General features: G+C 45.1%; 1 protein-coding gene across 1 annotated transcript in view; it reads right to left on the minus strand.

The window, feature by feature from the left end:
- Window positions 1–346: 346 nt before the first annotated feature.
- Window positions 347–14527, minus strand: part of ASXL3 (ASXL transcriptional regulator 3) — a 196102-nt gene continuing 181921 nt past the window's right edge. Inside the window, exons 11-12 of the mRNA XM_055559041.1 lie at window positions 11778–13734; window positions 347–8577 (exon numbers count right to left, since the gene is read on the minus strand). Of these exons, the coding sequence (XP_055415016.1) occupies window positions 4858–8577; window positions 11778–13734 (5677 nt within the window). The 3' untranslated portion in view covers window positions 347–4857. The remainder of the gene's footprint in view (window positions 8578–11777; window positions 13735–14527) is intronic.

The following is a 14527-nucleotide window of genomic DNA, read 5'->3' on the forward strand; positions in this document are numbered from 1 at the left end:
CATGGTAGTAACAATTTGTTTGACTTACCTGTCTTTTGGTATAAAGAATTAATAATATTTGTATGAAAAGAAGAAGATTCAAATATATTTTAAATAAGCATAATAGATATGGTTAATTTCAAAGAGGAAACCTTGTAGTAATAAGTTACAACTGTATGTTGAGAATTCACCATGCCAATAAGGGTAGAAACTTTAAGAGTATGCGGTTTGTTCTCCTTATAAACTTTTTGTTAAGTAAAATTTTCAATGTATTTATTAGTACATTTTATGTGTATGTATATTAACCACCTCATTTCATTAAAAATTTAAAATTCCTATTAAAAATTAGAAATGACAATAATTTAAGGTTGAATTTCTTTATTTTCTCCCAGAATATTTTAATATTGAAACCCAAATCGTTACTTTAGAGAAAGGGAAAAACAGAAACATGAAAAGACAAACATTTCATTTAACTTATGGTATTGTGAGCAGTCACTTTTTTAGGCAACACTTTTTTCTTTGTAGAAAAGAAATAAAAAACAAACAGCACCATTAAAGAATGCATGATCCCTGAATTCTAAACAAAACACTGCCTAAAAATTGTTTCAATGCTTGTTGCACTCCGTCACATTTAGTCAGGTATCAAAGCAAGCATAACAGTATTAAATTGTAGCAGTCTTACTGATTCAACTGCTCCCCCTTCTGAGGATTTTACACACCTTTTCTGAGTTTTTCCTGTGGGAATAATATATTCTTTGGTAGAGGGCTGAAGGAGGGTTGGACTTTGCTGTATGCTGATATAAAATGTCTGTGTACGTTCCGGGCCTTTGCCCCCCAATCTGTATTTGTCATGCATGTTATGTTTGGGTTGATTCACATTTTGCTGTTACACTGTAAGAGTAATACCGCCTTTTAAAAAAGGCATTAAATGGCTAATGTCAAACAGATGTAAACATTCAGAATACTGACCAAAGGGAAAAAAAATACACACACACACACATTAAAAAAGTATACTGAAAATATGAGTCAGATTAGGTTTCCATGAAGCCAGGGGGAAAAATACAGCAGTACAAGAAAAATTATGGCAACCAAGTAAAGCACTTTCTTTGAAACATTCATGAACAGTACAAATACAACAAAGTTTTTTCTACAGTCTAAATTATTCTGCAACTATCAAAGAGAGTACAAAGCGAAATAGTATGTGCTATAAAAAAAGCAGCTCCTTTAAATTATAGTAAAAATGCTTTTTGTTCGCTTTACAGTGACAAAGCATGAGGACTGAAGACAAGATTTTTTTTCTATTCAGTGACATTTTGGCTACATCGGCCCCTGACAGTCTGGTGAGTTCCTTTTCTAGGACTCTTCACATTGTTCTCTAGAAACATGGACAGTGACTCTGGGCTCTGCGTATTCGGTGGGCTCACTTCCTCCAGGCCGCTAGCCCGGTGCTGGCCTCCACACTACAGAGCAGATACGACCCTTAACTCGGCTTCAGCTTCTGTCACCTGGGATTTGACCAGACCCAGGAGGAACTGGGAAACCAAGGCCACAGTAACTTCCCCTTTAGAAATTGTGCGAGTGTTTTTAAAGGCCATGGGGCTGTAGCGTCTTGGATTCTTACTCTCGGCTGCCCTGCGAAGCACCATACGCACCAGCTTGTGTCTGTTCATTTTGAACGAGTAAGACTCTCCAGCTCTAGAAGTCAACTAAACCTTCCACAGCGCATCCCCAAAACACATACCACCACAAAGTCTTTATAGCAACGAGGCTCAACCTCATAGGTTTGTTTTCAAGTTTGTTCCTTCAAACTAGACCTTAGCAGAGAAATAGTCTATGTAACTATGGTGCTCAGGTCTCCAATATTTCTGATATTCTCACTTTGGGGAAGGAAAAATATTTTCATTCTGAAAATGACTCTTGCATGAGAACGTTCATATTAACATGCCCATTAACTACCTCAATGTCTTTATACAACTTCAGGCAGATGTATATCATATAGGAGAGGGATCAGGGAATAGCAGTTTTCTTCCACCCCTGGTTTCAAAAGTGCTATTTAGGGAAATACAACCTTTGTGAAAATAATAATAAAAAAAATTCCATGATAGATGTGCAAGCTCTGTTCCTGATATGGATATCACAGTGTCCAATCACCAGGATAACACACATACTAAAATTTGCACATTATACCATGGTAAACATGTAGCAAATAATATACTCCATTTGCACACAGGCAGATATCAGTGGAAATCAGGACACTAAGAACTTGCTCACCTAATCCAAATATACTGGCTTTTGTATATATATTAAATGGCCATTCATAATGTATCTGACCTATGTTTTATTTGTGAATTTTTCTTTCCATCTTTCGAGCGCAAAGCTTTAATTCTTCAGTAACATAAGCCATATGCAAACACTGGGAATTTAAACAAGGGCAAAGAAAGAGCAAGGGCAGAGAAATATTATGCTCTTTGGAACAGAGTGATAGAATCCACATGTGATCAGCAACTGATTCTCCAAACTTACCATGTGAAAAATGAGAAAAGAGAGAAGGACACTTTTCTTTATTCCCAGTGAGTAACTTGCGGGCAATGTTCCACAATAATGGAACTGATAACGAGCTCAGTATCATATCAGCCTCAATTGTATCTCATATGTAGAGTGCAAAGCTTTTGTAGACCGGAGTTTCAACTAGGTGTCAGTTACTAGGGTAATGTTGAATCTGCTGGTGTGGACAGTATCTGACACTGGTAGAGGAGCAACTAAACTTGGAGGAAGGTGGTGGCATGCAAGTGTCTATGTTTTAGGGGTGCCCCTCTGTGAGCGTGCCCTTCCGAACCAACATCAGAGCCAAGCAGACCATAGAGACCCACTGATGAGGATACCACTCAAAGCCCCTGGTACAGAGTGAACTAAGGATCCGCTGGAACTAATGCTGCCTTTCTTGGGAAGGGCTGGTTAAGTGCATTGCTAATATTCTCAGCCATTAATTCTGTTAATTTTAATGTGAAAAACAGAAGTGACAGCAACTGAAGCACTGAACCTCGGCCACAGAGGTAGGCCTTATTTGCTTTGATTTCTTCCTAGGTACTTTCACTATCAGCAATTTGTTAGTAAAAATGACATCTCTATCACTTAAAAAAATTTGGCAACATCACAGTCATAAATATGGAGGGAAAAAAATATGCCACGGTTGACTACTATAAAAGAAAATTGCAAGTTTTTTTTTTTATCCCCAGGAATGTAATTTCCACTCATTTTAGTCGATTTTTAAGACGTAATTTAAGGGAATGTCAAAAGTTAACATTGATTAGGACGATCCCTTGTGAAAATAACTGTCATTCTTACCCTGAATACAGAAGATTCCCCCCCACGCCCAGATTTTCTACAGTCACAACCGACCAGTGGGCTAAAGGTACTCCGCCTTTTGTGCTCTGTAATATGAAGTTACAATGGACATGGTGTTTGTTCTTTCATCTTCCCACAACGTGCATGTGCTTTTGAACTTGCTTTAGGGAACAGAGCCTGCTGAAACTACAGCTGTCCTCCGGCACGAGGGTGGCCGAAGTTCATGGAATGCAACTCAAATACTCGACACCCAGACTCTCAGCTAAACACTGAGAACAGTTGTAAGATGCAGTATCCCTTTTTCAAAAGTAGTTCCACTACCCCAAATGTGAAGAATGCACTGAATTCACCTGAGGGTAGGGGGAAACCAAATCGTGGAACACCCAGAACAATTCTAAAGGACTAGTTCAGAGTCAAATGCAATTACAGAGATCGTGACTCATAAGGAAAAAAACTTGTTTGGAAAAATGTCAACATTTCAGCCTTCTGGAGTCCCTTTGGTCATCAATGACACTTTTAAAAAGAAATGGCCAAACTCTGCAGAGTCAGAAGTCAGAATGCAATGGTGTCATCAATAAAGGGCTATGATTATTTCCCCCCAATCTCAATATTCAGTAACTGTACGAGAGTGAATAGAATGGACCGATATTTACATCATCAACCCATCTAGGTGTGTTTGCATACACAGCATTTTACTTGTTTGCTCTGAATTTTAGGGCATCTTTTTTCATACTTGCTCTTAAAAACCATGCACAAAGCTCTGAAATCCTCTGGGCCTCTTACAGTCTCAGGTGTCAAGAGGTTTGAACCAGACTGCTGGGCAAGAGGCCCGCACTGCAATTTCAAGTAGAAAAGACATTTCACTACAATGTGTGTACCATGTCCAAGGCAGATCCAGGTAATCTGCCCATCTCCGAAAAGAGTCAAAAGGGAGAAAAGAGAATAAGGACAGTGGAGTTCATTAATGGTATACCTCCTTTAATATCTCTTGTGATATGAGTAAATACAAGGAATCATACACTTAAATCAGATTCCCTTTGCCAAACAGAATGTCATCACTTATGGTGAAGGCAGATCCAAAGGAGTCAACTGTGGGAACCCTCACTGGAATGGTTTACCTGTAGAAGAACGCATCACCACCTCAAAATTGCTTTTACTGATCTCTTTCTACATCTCCATTTCTGGTTACCATGAAGTAATTAAATTGTCCTTTTTCTTGCTACACCTGGATTTTTTTTTTTTTTAAGCAACAAATTGGGAAGGAGCAACCTGTACACACACGCGTAGAAATTTTCCAGGAGTTGCGAATGGCAACTGAATATGCAAAAGACATGCTGCTGAGCCCCTTGGCTGGGATGCGATCTCGCCTCTCCCAGAAACGCCAGAAAACAATATGAGATAGAGTAAAGAGCCTCTGTTCCAAACTAAAATAAATTAGCACGGGATAGACCCCGGAGTGACGCAATGTGTTGTTGATGATGCCGTTTGGCTTTTCCGTAGAGGAAAAGGGATACTGCACCTTTCACTCGGCTTTTATCGCACTACCAGGCAAGCGACACAGAGTTTAGAAGGCCCTATGCAGTCGTCGTGGCAGAAGGCCCCGCAGCCTTTGCACACAATCATGGCTTTCAGCCGGCAAGAGCATTTCAGTTCCAATTCGTCCGCGTTGCTGCTGTCGGCAAAGTTCTGAACTGGCATCTGGGCGTTCTGAGCGGGCAGGCCCGTGGTGGGACTGGAGCCACTTCCCAAAACCCCAATGGACTTTTCAATGGCAGACGTGGCCCTTCTGAAGCTTGTGCTCCCGAAGTGGATGGTTGGATAGTTTCCACAAAGCTGCTGTTGTTGCTGCACCTGCATTTTCTGAGCAGCTAATTGGGTAAAAGGCTTTTGCGGCTCGGAAAGCAAATAGGAAGAGAAATCGGCATTTTTCAGCGCAAAGGCCTTCAACTGTTCTTTCATCTCATTCTGGTCGTAGGAAACTTGTTTCATGCCCAGTTCGCAGCTGCTGCTCAAACCTTCCTCAAAAGAAAGAGGTTCCGATTTTATATTGCTACATATGCCCGTGGACTGAGGCCAACTGAGTCTCTTAGTGGTTTCCATGGTAACCGGCAGTTGTTTCTGCTCGGGTGGGACTTCTGGGTTAGGATGAGGCGGAGGTAGCGGAGGTGGCGGTGGTGGGGGCGGTGGGGGAGGCGGGGGCAGAGCCAAGGGGGGAGGGGGCGGGGGCGGCGGGAGATGCACCAGGGCCTTGTGTGGCATTCCGTGCGGGGTCCCCCCGACGTCATCACCTTCTTTAATGGGCATGTTGGGGGGTGCCATGTTGGCTAACCTCAGCTGGTGAGGCGCCGGGGAAAGGCCAACCTCCCCCAGTCCCTTCTGTTCAAGGTGCCTGTTGAAGGCGAATGAGCTACAGCCTGCTGAGGTCTTGGCAGAGGCCGGTAACAGAGCTGCTGGAGGAAGGGGGCCCCTGGGTGTCAGAGGCATTTGGTAAAACTGCTGTCTGTGTGAGGTCCCGGGGTCGGGATGGAAGCCCCCGTTCTTGTCGACGTGAAACAGGGTCTGCTGGAAGCTACACGAGGGGAGCAGCCGCTTCTGCTGTTTGACCTCAGGGCTGTGAGCAATCCTGCTCTGCGCAGGGTGCTTGTTCAGCCACTCCTGCTTCAGAGGCTGGCTATGTGCCAGTGGACTCAGGCCGGAGCCGAGGACACAGGGCACTCCTTTCACGTCGGGGTCCGCCAGCAGTTTCCCCGGCTCGCATTTCACTTGTGTGTGCTCCCCCACGGTCCTGGCCACCCTCTTCTTGGGGTGGTTCTCTCGCTTCCTCATTTGGAGCGGTGCCAGGGCTCCGGCCAAGTAGCCCTTCCCATCTGGATTGGGCGAGCTGAGGGGCATTTCAACCACGTTCCTCTCCGGGGCTGCTTTACCCACTGAGGTAGTCGGAAGAGGCAGGGGGAGCCTGTTGATCTCCAGCTTGGCTCCCAGTCTGGGCTGCGGCAACACTTTCTCCAGAGGTAGGTTGCCCTGGAGTAACTGTGTGACGAGGGGGTTGTTGGCCTCCACCGACGACAGACGGCAGCTGGAGTTCCCAGCGCTGGGCACCCGCTTCAGGTTGTCTGTGGCCAAAGAGACAGCCTCCTCCAGGGGCCCGGAGGCGGGGGCCTTCACGGTCTGCGGCGGCTGCACACTCCGGGCTGCCTCGGCGGCCGGAGCAGGCAGCTCGGAGCCGGGGAAGTCTTCGGTGTCCATCCTGAAGCCCTTGTCCACGTCGTGAGGTTCGGACTTCACAGGGAGCGTGACGCTTGTAATGAGATTCCGGGGCTGAAGTTCCACCACGTGCGAGTAGCTGGCGTGCTCGGTCTTGATGGACTTAGGACAGCTCTGCTCCAGATAGTCCTTCTGTTTGCTGGAAGCCGGGTGGCTGGGCGGAGGCTGGCCCGTGCTCTGCATCCCGTCCTCACTCCAGCAGATCCGGCTGCCCGGGTTGTACGGATGGCTACAGGTGGTGTCAGCTTCACTCTTGAACGCGGCTGAGCCACGCGCCTGCTCGGCAAAGCTGTGACTCGAGGGAGTCCCCTCTTTTAATTTATCGGGAATGACCAGGAGTCCTTCGCGATGACCCGGACAAGTGGCCTTCATCGTCTGACTGTCTTGCTCGGCCACGGAAGCCGTGATGAAACTGGAACCGTGATCGCCTTCAAGGACCACCGGCTCAGGCCTGCTGATGACAGACACCTGAGGGCAGGCCACGGGTGGCCCGGCTGCCTCTGTCCTCCCAGCCCGGGTCTGGAGCTCCAAGCCAGCTTCCGTGCTCTCCAGGGAAACCGTCAGAGACAGGGTGGAGGTCAACGTGGTGCTGTGGTCCACGATAACCTTACAGGGGATTGATCGGTTTATGGCTGCTGGTGTGAAGCCGCCCGGGGTTGGCTGAGGTTTCCCAGAAGGGTCTCCCCTGTTCCGAGTCCCTGAAGTTTTGTCCAGGCTTTCGGCACTTAACTTGGGAGGGCTATCGTAAGAGCTGATGGCCAGCATGCTTCCAGAAAACACTGCCACGGGTGGGCGTGCCACCAGGGCGTCAGTGACTGCAACGGGGTCCCTACAGCCGAGGGCGGCTCTCACAGTGGTGCCCATGGGCACAGTGCCCGGTTCTTCACTCCCAGGCATGGCTATCTTCTCAGAAGGGTATCTGTTGTTCATTCCCGTTGGGGGCATCAAAACAGAGCTAGAAGAGAGATGGTTGGGCAAGTTGCTTCCAATCGAGGGAGCTGGCACGGAGGTGTACTGAGCAGAGACGAGGCTGCCAGCACTGCTGCTGGGTACCAGTGCCAGCTGGTCATTGTGGGGGCTGGCCGAGCCTGAGCCCTCTGAGGGGGCGGGGAGAGGTGTGCTCTCCATACATTTTGGTATAATGGCTATGCACGGGGTATCCGTTCCCTGGATGGTTTTTAACATGCTTATGTTACAAGCAGAAATTGTAGCGTTTGCACTGTCAACAGACATTAGGACGGAGGCTTTATCAACAGGACTCACAAAGGGATGCTCTTTAATTGCTCCCGACAGAGCGGTGCTGCAGACAGACGCAGGGATGGGATTTTTATTAAAAAGCATGGGCATACTGCTATTTTCAGAAGAGGTAGATGAAACCATTTTCTCAGGTAAGTGTGACACGGGTGTGTTTTCGTCAGAACTATGCACAGATAAGTCCGTAGCGGTTTCTGGAAGTTTCGTCGGGTTGAGAGGCTGTTGTAGAACCGTGGCGGTGTCCCGGAGGTGCGCGGCCTTGTTGCTGGGAGATCGGCAGTTTGGGTTGACAATGATGACGCCAGGCGAGCCTTCAATTTTTGTTTCAGGGGCAGGAGAGACGACGTCTAAGCTTGGAGGCCCTTCCTTTGGGCCAAGCTGGGGAGGCCCCCGGGGCTCTTTCGGGTTCTGGAAGAGGTGGGCTCGTGCTTGATGCTTAGCAAAGAGCTTGGCCTTTGTCTGCTCTTTGATGTGCGCCAGGGTCCGGGCCTTCCCGCCCTCTCCGGGGCTCCCCATGGCACCTGAGACGATGCTGGCCGCGGCCGCCACAGCTGCAGCCGCCGCCGCCTCGCGCTGGGCCCTGGCTTGCTGCGCTCTTGCCTTGATGTCTGCTAGGGTCCGGGCTCCCGTGTTCCTCCCGCTACTGACCGAGGTGCTGGAAGACGCACGAGCCTCCGGTTTGGAGACGGGTTGGCTCTTGATGATAAAGGGTGGCCCGATTTTGGAAAGCTGGATCTACAGAAAGGAGGCGGGGGGGGGCAGAAAAGAAAAGATAAAGCGTAAGGAGCACCGAAGAGGCGCATGTGCACATGATTCCAGAGGCGCATGCGAACGCAAGAGGCAGGGAATAACCACGTTTTTAAAGGGGCCAACCCCTAAATCCAGGAATGGGCTTTTGGAGGTAAAAAAAAAAAAAAAGGCAACAATAAACGCAGCACGAATGTGAAAATTAAAAAAATTTAACCTCTGTTTTAATCTACAAAACATCAAACAGTGACTTCATTTGGCATGGAAATGAAACATTAAAGCATCATATGAATGGAAAGGAAGTCCAGGCTTCTTCAAATGAGGTAAACTAAAAAATAGTTAAGCTTTCGACTTATCTTCCTGGCTGTCATGAAAAAGTGGGACCTTGACTCTGTTTGAATTTACTGGTCTTAATTTGACATAAAGGAGAAAGCCCCAAGGAAGGCTCAAGACTAGAATTCTCAGCTGTGGTCCCAGGCTGTGTACTTCAGTTTCTCCAACAACCTCCTAAGTCGAAGACTGTAGGTTTTATGTGGTCCCATACCACCTAGCATGCTGCCTTATACATATAATAAGCACACAATACGAGTTTGTAAATTCAGTTGTAAAATGAGCCTGGCTATTTCTGGTCTATTTCCTTCGCAGAGCTGTTATAAAGAAGGAATGAGACTGTTTTTGTGAGAGTGCTCTGCCTTCCAAAGGGATTTTGTTATTAGCAGTATGTTTTATTGAAAGCAAGGGCAACTCTAGTTCTCTGCCTCCAAAATAACATGGGTTGGGCAGTTTATTTTGGAAATCCACAGTGTGCTGAATTTCATACATGTCCCAACACACACTGTTCACTTACTCATGCTGAGACACGCCTATGTGTGTGCTCAATCGTTAAGTCATGTCTGACTCTTTGCAACCCTATGGAATGTAGCCTGCCAGGATCCTCTCTGTCCATGGGATTTTCTAGGCAAGAATACTGGAGTGGGCTCTCATTTCCTCCTCCAAGGGATCTTCCCAATCCAGGGATCAAACTTGCGTCTCCTGCTTGGCAGGATTCTTTACCACTGAGCCACCAAGGAAGCCCAAGAGATGCACAGCTGTCACGGAATTCATGCAGCCTAAGACCTAACACCTAACTGTGTGCTGGAGAAGACTCTTGAGAGTCCCTGGGACTGCAAGGAGATCCAACCAGTCCATTCTGAAGGAGATCAGCCCTGGGATTTCTTTGGAAGGAATGATGCTAAAGCTGAAACTCTAGTACTTTGGCCACCTCATGAGAAGAGTTGACTCATTGGAAAAGACTCTGATGCTGGGAGGGATTGAGGGCAGGAGGAGAAGGGAACGACAGAGGATGAGATGGCTGGATGGCATCACTGACTCCATGGACGTGAGTCTCAGTGAACTCCGGGAGTTGGTGATGGACAGGGAGGCCTGGCGTGCTGCGATTCATGGAGTCGCAAAGAATCGGACACGACTGAGCAACTGAACTGAAGACCTAACAACCAATATCCCAAAGCAATGGCCTGTGATGTGCTAGCCACTGAGAATATTCACAGAGTCACAGATTTGTGGAGCTGGAAGGGATCTAGTTAAAGCCCTTAATGTACAGCTGCAAACACTGAGCCTCTGGAGATAGGCTGCTCTGGGGTCCTCTAACCAGAGCATGATGGAGACTTTCAGCCCCCTGTTCTCTTCTGTTGACATGTACTATGCTTCCTTTTATTCTGTCCTCTAGAAAAAAGATTTTTCCTAGAAAACTTACATCTCTCTTCTTAACATTTGTGCACTTACATATGTTGACATTATAAACATGTGACACATACTACAAGATCATTTCAACTTGGAATTACCCTTAGAACTCTGGAAGGTGGAATTATTTTCCTGAGCTCTCATTTCTCATTTTCAAACATGTGCTAGTTCTCTTCTAATCCAAAGGCTCCAAAGAAAGATACATTTAGAAAAGGATTTCAGATTTTCAAGTACTTCCCTTCATTTAAAAAATTAGAAACATCAAGCCTAAGAAACAACAAATTTATTTTATCTAACTAATCCACGTATGTTTACATAAAGGTATATATCACTTTGAAAAACACCTTTTGACAAAAAACAGGATACTTCAATGTATTATATACTTGTATATATGTCTATACTTAAACATATTATACTTAAAAGTATTTCCTAGGGGAAGCATGCTTATTATATTTGTCTTTCCATTGCTTCATAAATTAAAATGCATAGCAGGATTTTAATGGGAGCTTAATGTTCATCTTTTATATCTCTAGAATCTTATTTAATAGGGAATGATTCATTACACAGAATAACTACAATCACACCCTTAAAAGTCAACCTTAGGAAGATTAAGAGTCCCTGTTACAAGTAGATGTCAGAGCAGAATAAAATAAAAAGACATGAAGAAAAACAAAGGCTGTTTGTTTATAATTCTTTGAATCAATATTAATTTTCAGTTCACTTAGACAGATTCAATTATATAAAAGGTTGGTTTTCTGAGAGTTAAAATCTACCTGGGAATCAAAATAAAAAGTGTAATTAGGAATGTTTGTCTACAGGCTTTATTATTTTGTGAAGTCAAATACTTCTTTAACTATCTTGGAAATAAAATAGTAGCATTTGTATACATGTATATCTATGGCATTTTCCTCTGGGTTTGCAAAGCAATTTCATTTATTTATTCAAGAAGTATTTAATGAAGGTCTTTCAGAAACCAGGCCCTCTCTGCTGGTCAGTGTGGTGTGTGGGGAGTTCAATGTTTGTTGGCAAATGAATGAAGGGATAATACATACCTTCATTTCTTGAGTGCATGCCTCTGACTTGATCACTACTGTCTCTAGTTCTGCTAACTTTTATAGAATGATGAATTAACCTTCAAATTTATGTAGATCTCTGTCCTACATCTTGGAGTCCCCCAAAGGCCATGTATCTGAGTGGCCTGTGGGCTCCTCCAGGCCCAGTTCTCCCTCTTCGTTTGATTTTTCCCTTAAATGCCCAGGTCTAAATATATACATGTATCTAAACTTACTGTATGAACTCAATGCAGTCTGAAAAAGAATCACTTAGTATCAGACTGGCGCTGGGAGTATTGGATTATAAACTGTGACATTTATTTTTGAAAAATGAAATATCTGACTAGGAAAAGCCTATCTATGGAATTTTTCGTTAAAAAAAAAAAAATACCATACCTTGAGAGGTGGGACCCTTGGCTCCTCTCTTGGGGGTGGCTCTTTCTCAGGTGGGCTGCTGGACGAGATGTTCCGTCCAGCAGATGACTGGTCATCGTCTATCCTAGCCCTCTTCTCCTTACAAATCCCGAAGGTGTGATGCTCTGCAGTTTTCCTCTTTGATATTTCAGATTCTCTGCTTTCATTTCTTACCCCATCTGGGGACTTGGAGGGCTCTGACAACTTGGAAGAATGTGAGTTCTCCAGCCGATTCTGTGAGCTCCCCTGCTTATGCATTTTATTTCTAGAGCCTTCTGAAAATGAAGCCTTATCTACCGAGGAGACGTATTGTTTGTCCTGAAGTTTACCTGATGGGACCTCATTTCCCTTACTCTCTGTCTCTTCAGAAAAGACGGGTAAGTCCAATGGTGAAGACATCCCTTTCTTTTCTGCCCTTTGCAGGACATTATGATTTTTCACTTTGATCATTTCTGTAGAAGGAAGTTCCGGAATTGAAGTGGGATAGGATTTCTCAGTTTCAACGTGTGATTTACAAGGCTGCTGATTCAGGGTGTTACTGTGTAATTCTTCTGATGAATACGCTTCAGGAGCAATCGAAGAAGAAGCCATTTTGATGGGTTCAGGAGCATCTGATAGAATCTTCTGTTGAGAGGTGACGCCCTCTCCCAAGGGCTTGGCAAGAGCAGAACCTTCGTCTTTCTGCGGGGAGGGTGGTTCTTCGGATACGGAAGTGGACTTTCTTTGTTGATGCACCATTCTTTCATTCATGGAAGAACTGGAAACTGGAGATGAAGGAAGTGGCAAACTGGATATAAAAGTGGTCTCAGGTGTGAGAAGCATGGAAGACACTGAAGAAGTTTCTGACGTCAAAGGTAAATCAGACATGGGTGAAGTTTCTGATGTTAAAGGTAAATTTGATACTGGGGATGCTTCCGATGTCAAAGGTAAATTGGACATCAAAGATGCTTCTGATGTCTCAGGTGAGGTGGATATTGGAGAGATTTCTGACAGCAAAGATGCATGAAGATTTTCATCAGTGGCATTTCTCTGATTATATTTGTCCACATTTTCAGTGCTGGACACCTCAGAACAAAACGTTGTCTCAAGGGAGGTTGGAGTACACGACTCTTCTGAAGTGGATTGGTTTTCCCCTCCTGGGGATGTCAGACTGGCACAGGCTCCCTCTGGGCTCTCAGAAGAGAAGGACGTTTCAGAGACGCAGGCATTTTCAGAAAGCTGCTCATCAGGCTCGCTCTGCAGCTCCATATCCACGGCAATTCCTTCACTTGGAAATCGGCCTTCTAGGGACGATGACCCCGTTTTAATTTTTGGAGTGTTGGTCTCTAGTGCAGTTTCTGGCTCCTTATGTTCTGTGTCACTAACATGAGTCACGGATAAAGTGGAAGGAATGAGCGAGTCACAGACTTCCAGCTGATCAATGACAACCGACATCTCTTCCTGGGGAGATTCTGATTTCTCTTCCACGTTAACTTCGATAGGAGGCAAAGTTTCCAAAACATCATTCATCATAACACAAGATTCCACATGATCTTCAGGAGGTGCTAATTGTGGCTCTTCATGAGAGGTGACTGGACTTTCCGACTCCTCAGAAAATTCAGGTATTGTCTTGTGATTCTCATCCTGGCACTCACAGATGCTGGTCTCCACCTCTTCTGCAATTTCCTCCTGAATCACGGATTCTTCAGGGATCAAGATGTCCTCTGATTCTGATTCTGTCATTACATCTTTACCTACATCTACCATCGGACAAAGCGTAGCACAGAATTCAGGCTCTGGAGAAGTTGGGCTTTTCATGCTTTTTGGCTGTTGTTCTTTCAAGGGAGTCTGTGTGGAAAGACTGGGAAGGCCAGGGGTCCCACAGGAAGAACCACTTTCAGCTCCATCAATGTTTGGCCCAGATGTGAGCTTTACAGAGTCCTCTCTTGACATGCCCAACCTGAACAGAAATTAGAAATACTAAATTATTCTTCAACCACAAAACATGAAAGGTACAACTTGGATCTCTCACCAAATATAGCATTCATAGAAGTAAATGCATCAAATTAATTTTATTATTACTAAGTAGCATGCTTAGCCTATGTAAACTAGTTTATGATGGCTTAGGTTTTCTACTCCTTTTACGTGCTCAATTGCTCAGTTGTGTCCAACTCTTTGCGACCCCATGGACTGCAGCCCGCCAGGCTCCTCTGCTCCTCTCCTCTTCAAGCAAGAATACTGGAATGGGTTGTCATTTCCTTCTCCACAGGATCTTCCTGACCCAGGGATCAAACCTGCATCTCCTGCACTGGCAGGCAATTCTTTACCATTGAGCCACGTGGGAAGACTGCTTTTATAATCATACCTAAAATAAACTCTGCATGCATGCTCACTCAGTCATGTCTGACTCTTTGCAACTCCATGGACTTCAGACTGCCAGGCTCCTCTGTCTATGGGATTCTCCAGGTAAAAATACTGGAGTGGGTTGCCATTTCCTCCTCTAGGGGATCTTCCTGACCCAGGGACTGAATTCGTGTCTCCTATGGCTCCTGCTTTGATAGGCAGATTCTGTACCACTGAGCCATCTGGGAAGCCCCAAAATAAACTTTTGGTTTTAAAAAAAGTATTGATTTTTATTCTATAAGCAAGGAAATATCAACCTTACCAAGTATTAGTAATAAGAAAATTGCATAGTACAAAAGATTAAAAAAATATGGGCTGAAAGGCAAAAGAATATAAAAAAATCTAAACTT

The sequence above is a fragment of the Bubalus kerabau genome, chromosome 21, assembly GCF_029407905.1.
Source record: "Bubalus kerabau isolate K-KA32 ecotype Philippines breed swamp buffalo chromosome 21, PCC_UOA_SB_1v2, whole genome shotgun sequence".
Classification (NCBI taxonomy): domain Eukaryota; kingdom Metazoa; phylum Chordata; class Mammalia; order Artiodactyla; family Bovidae; genus Bubalus; species Bubalus kerabau.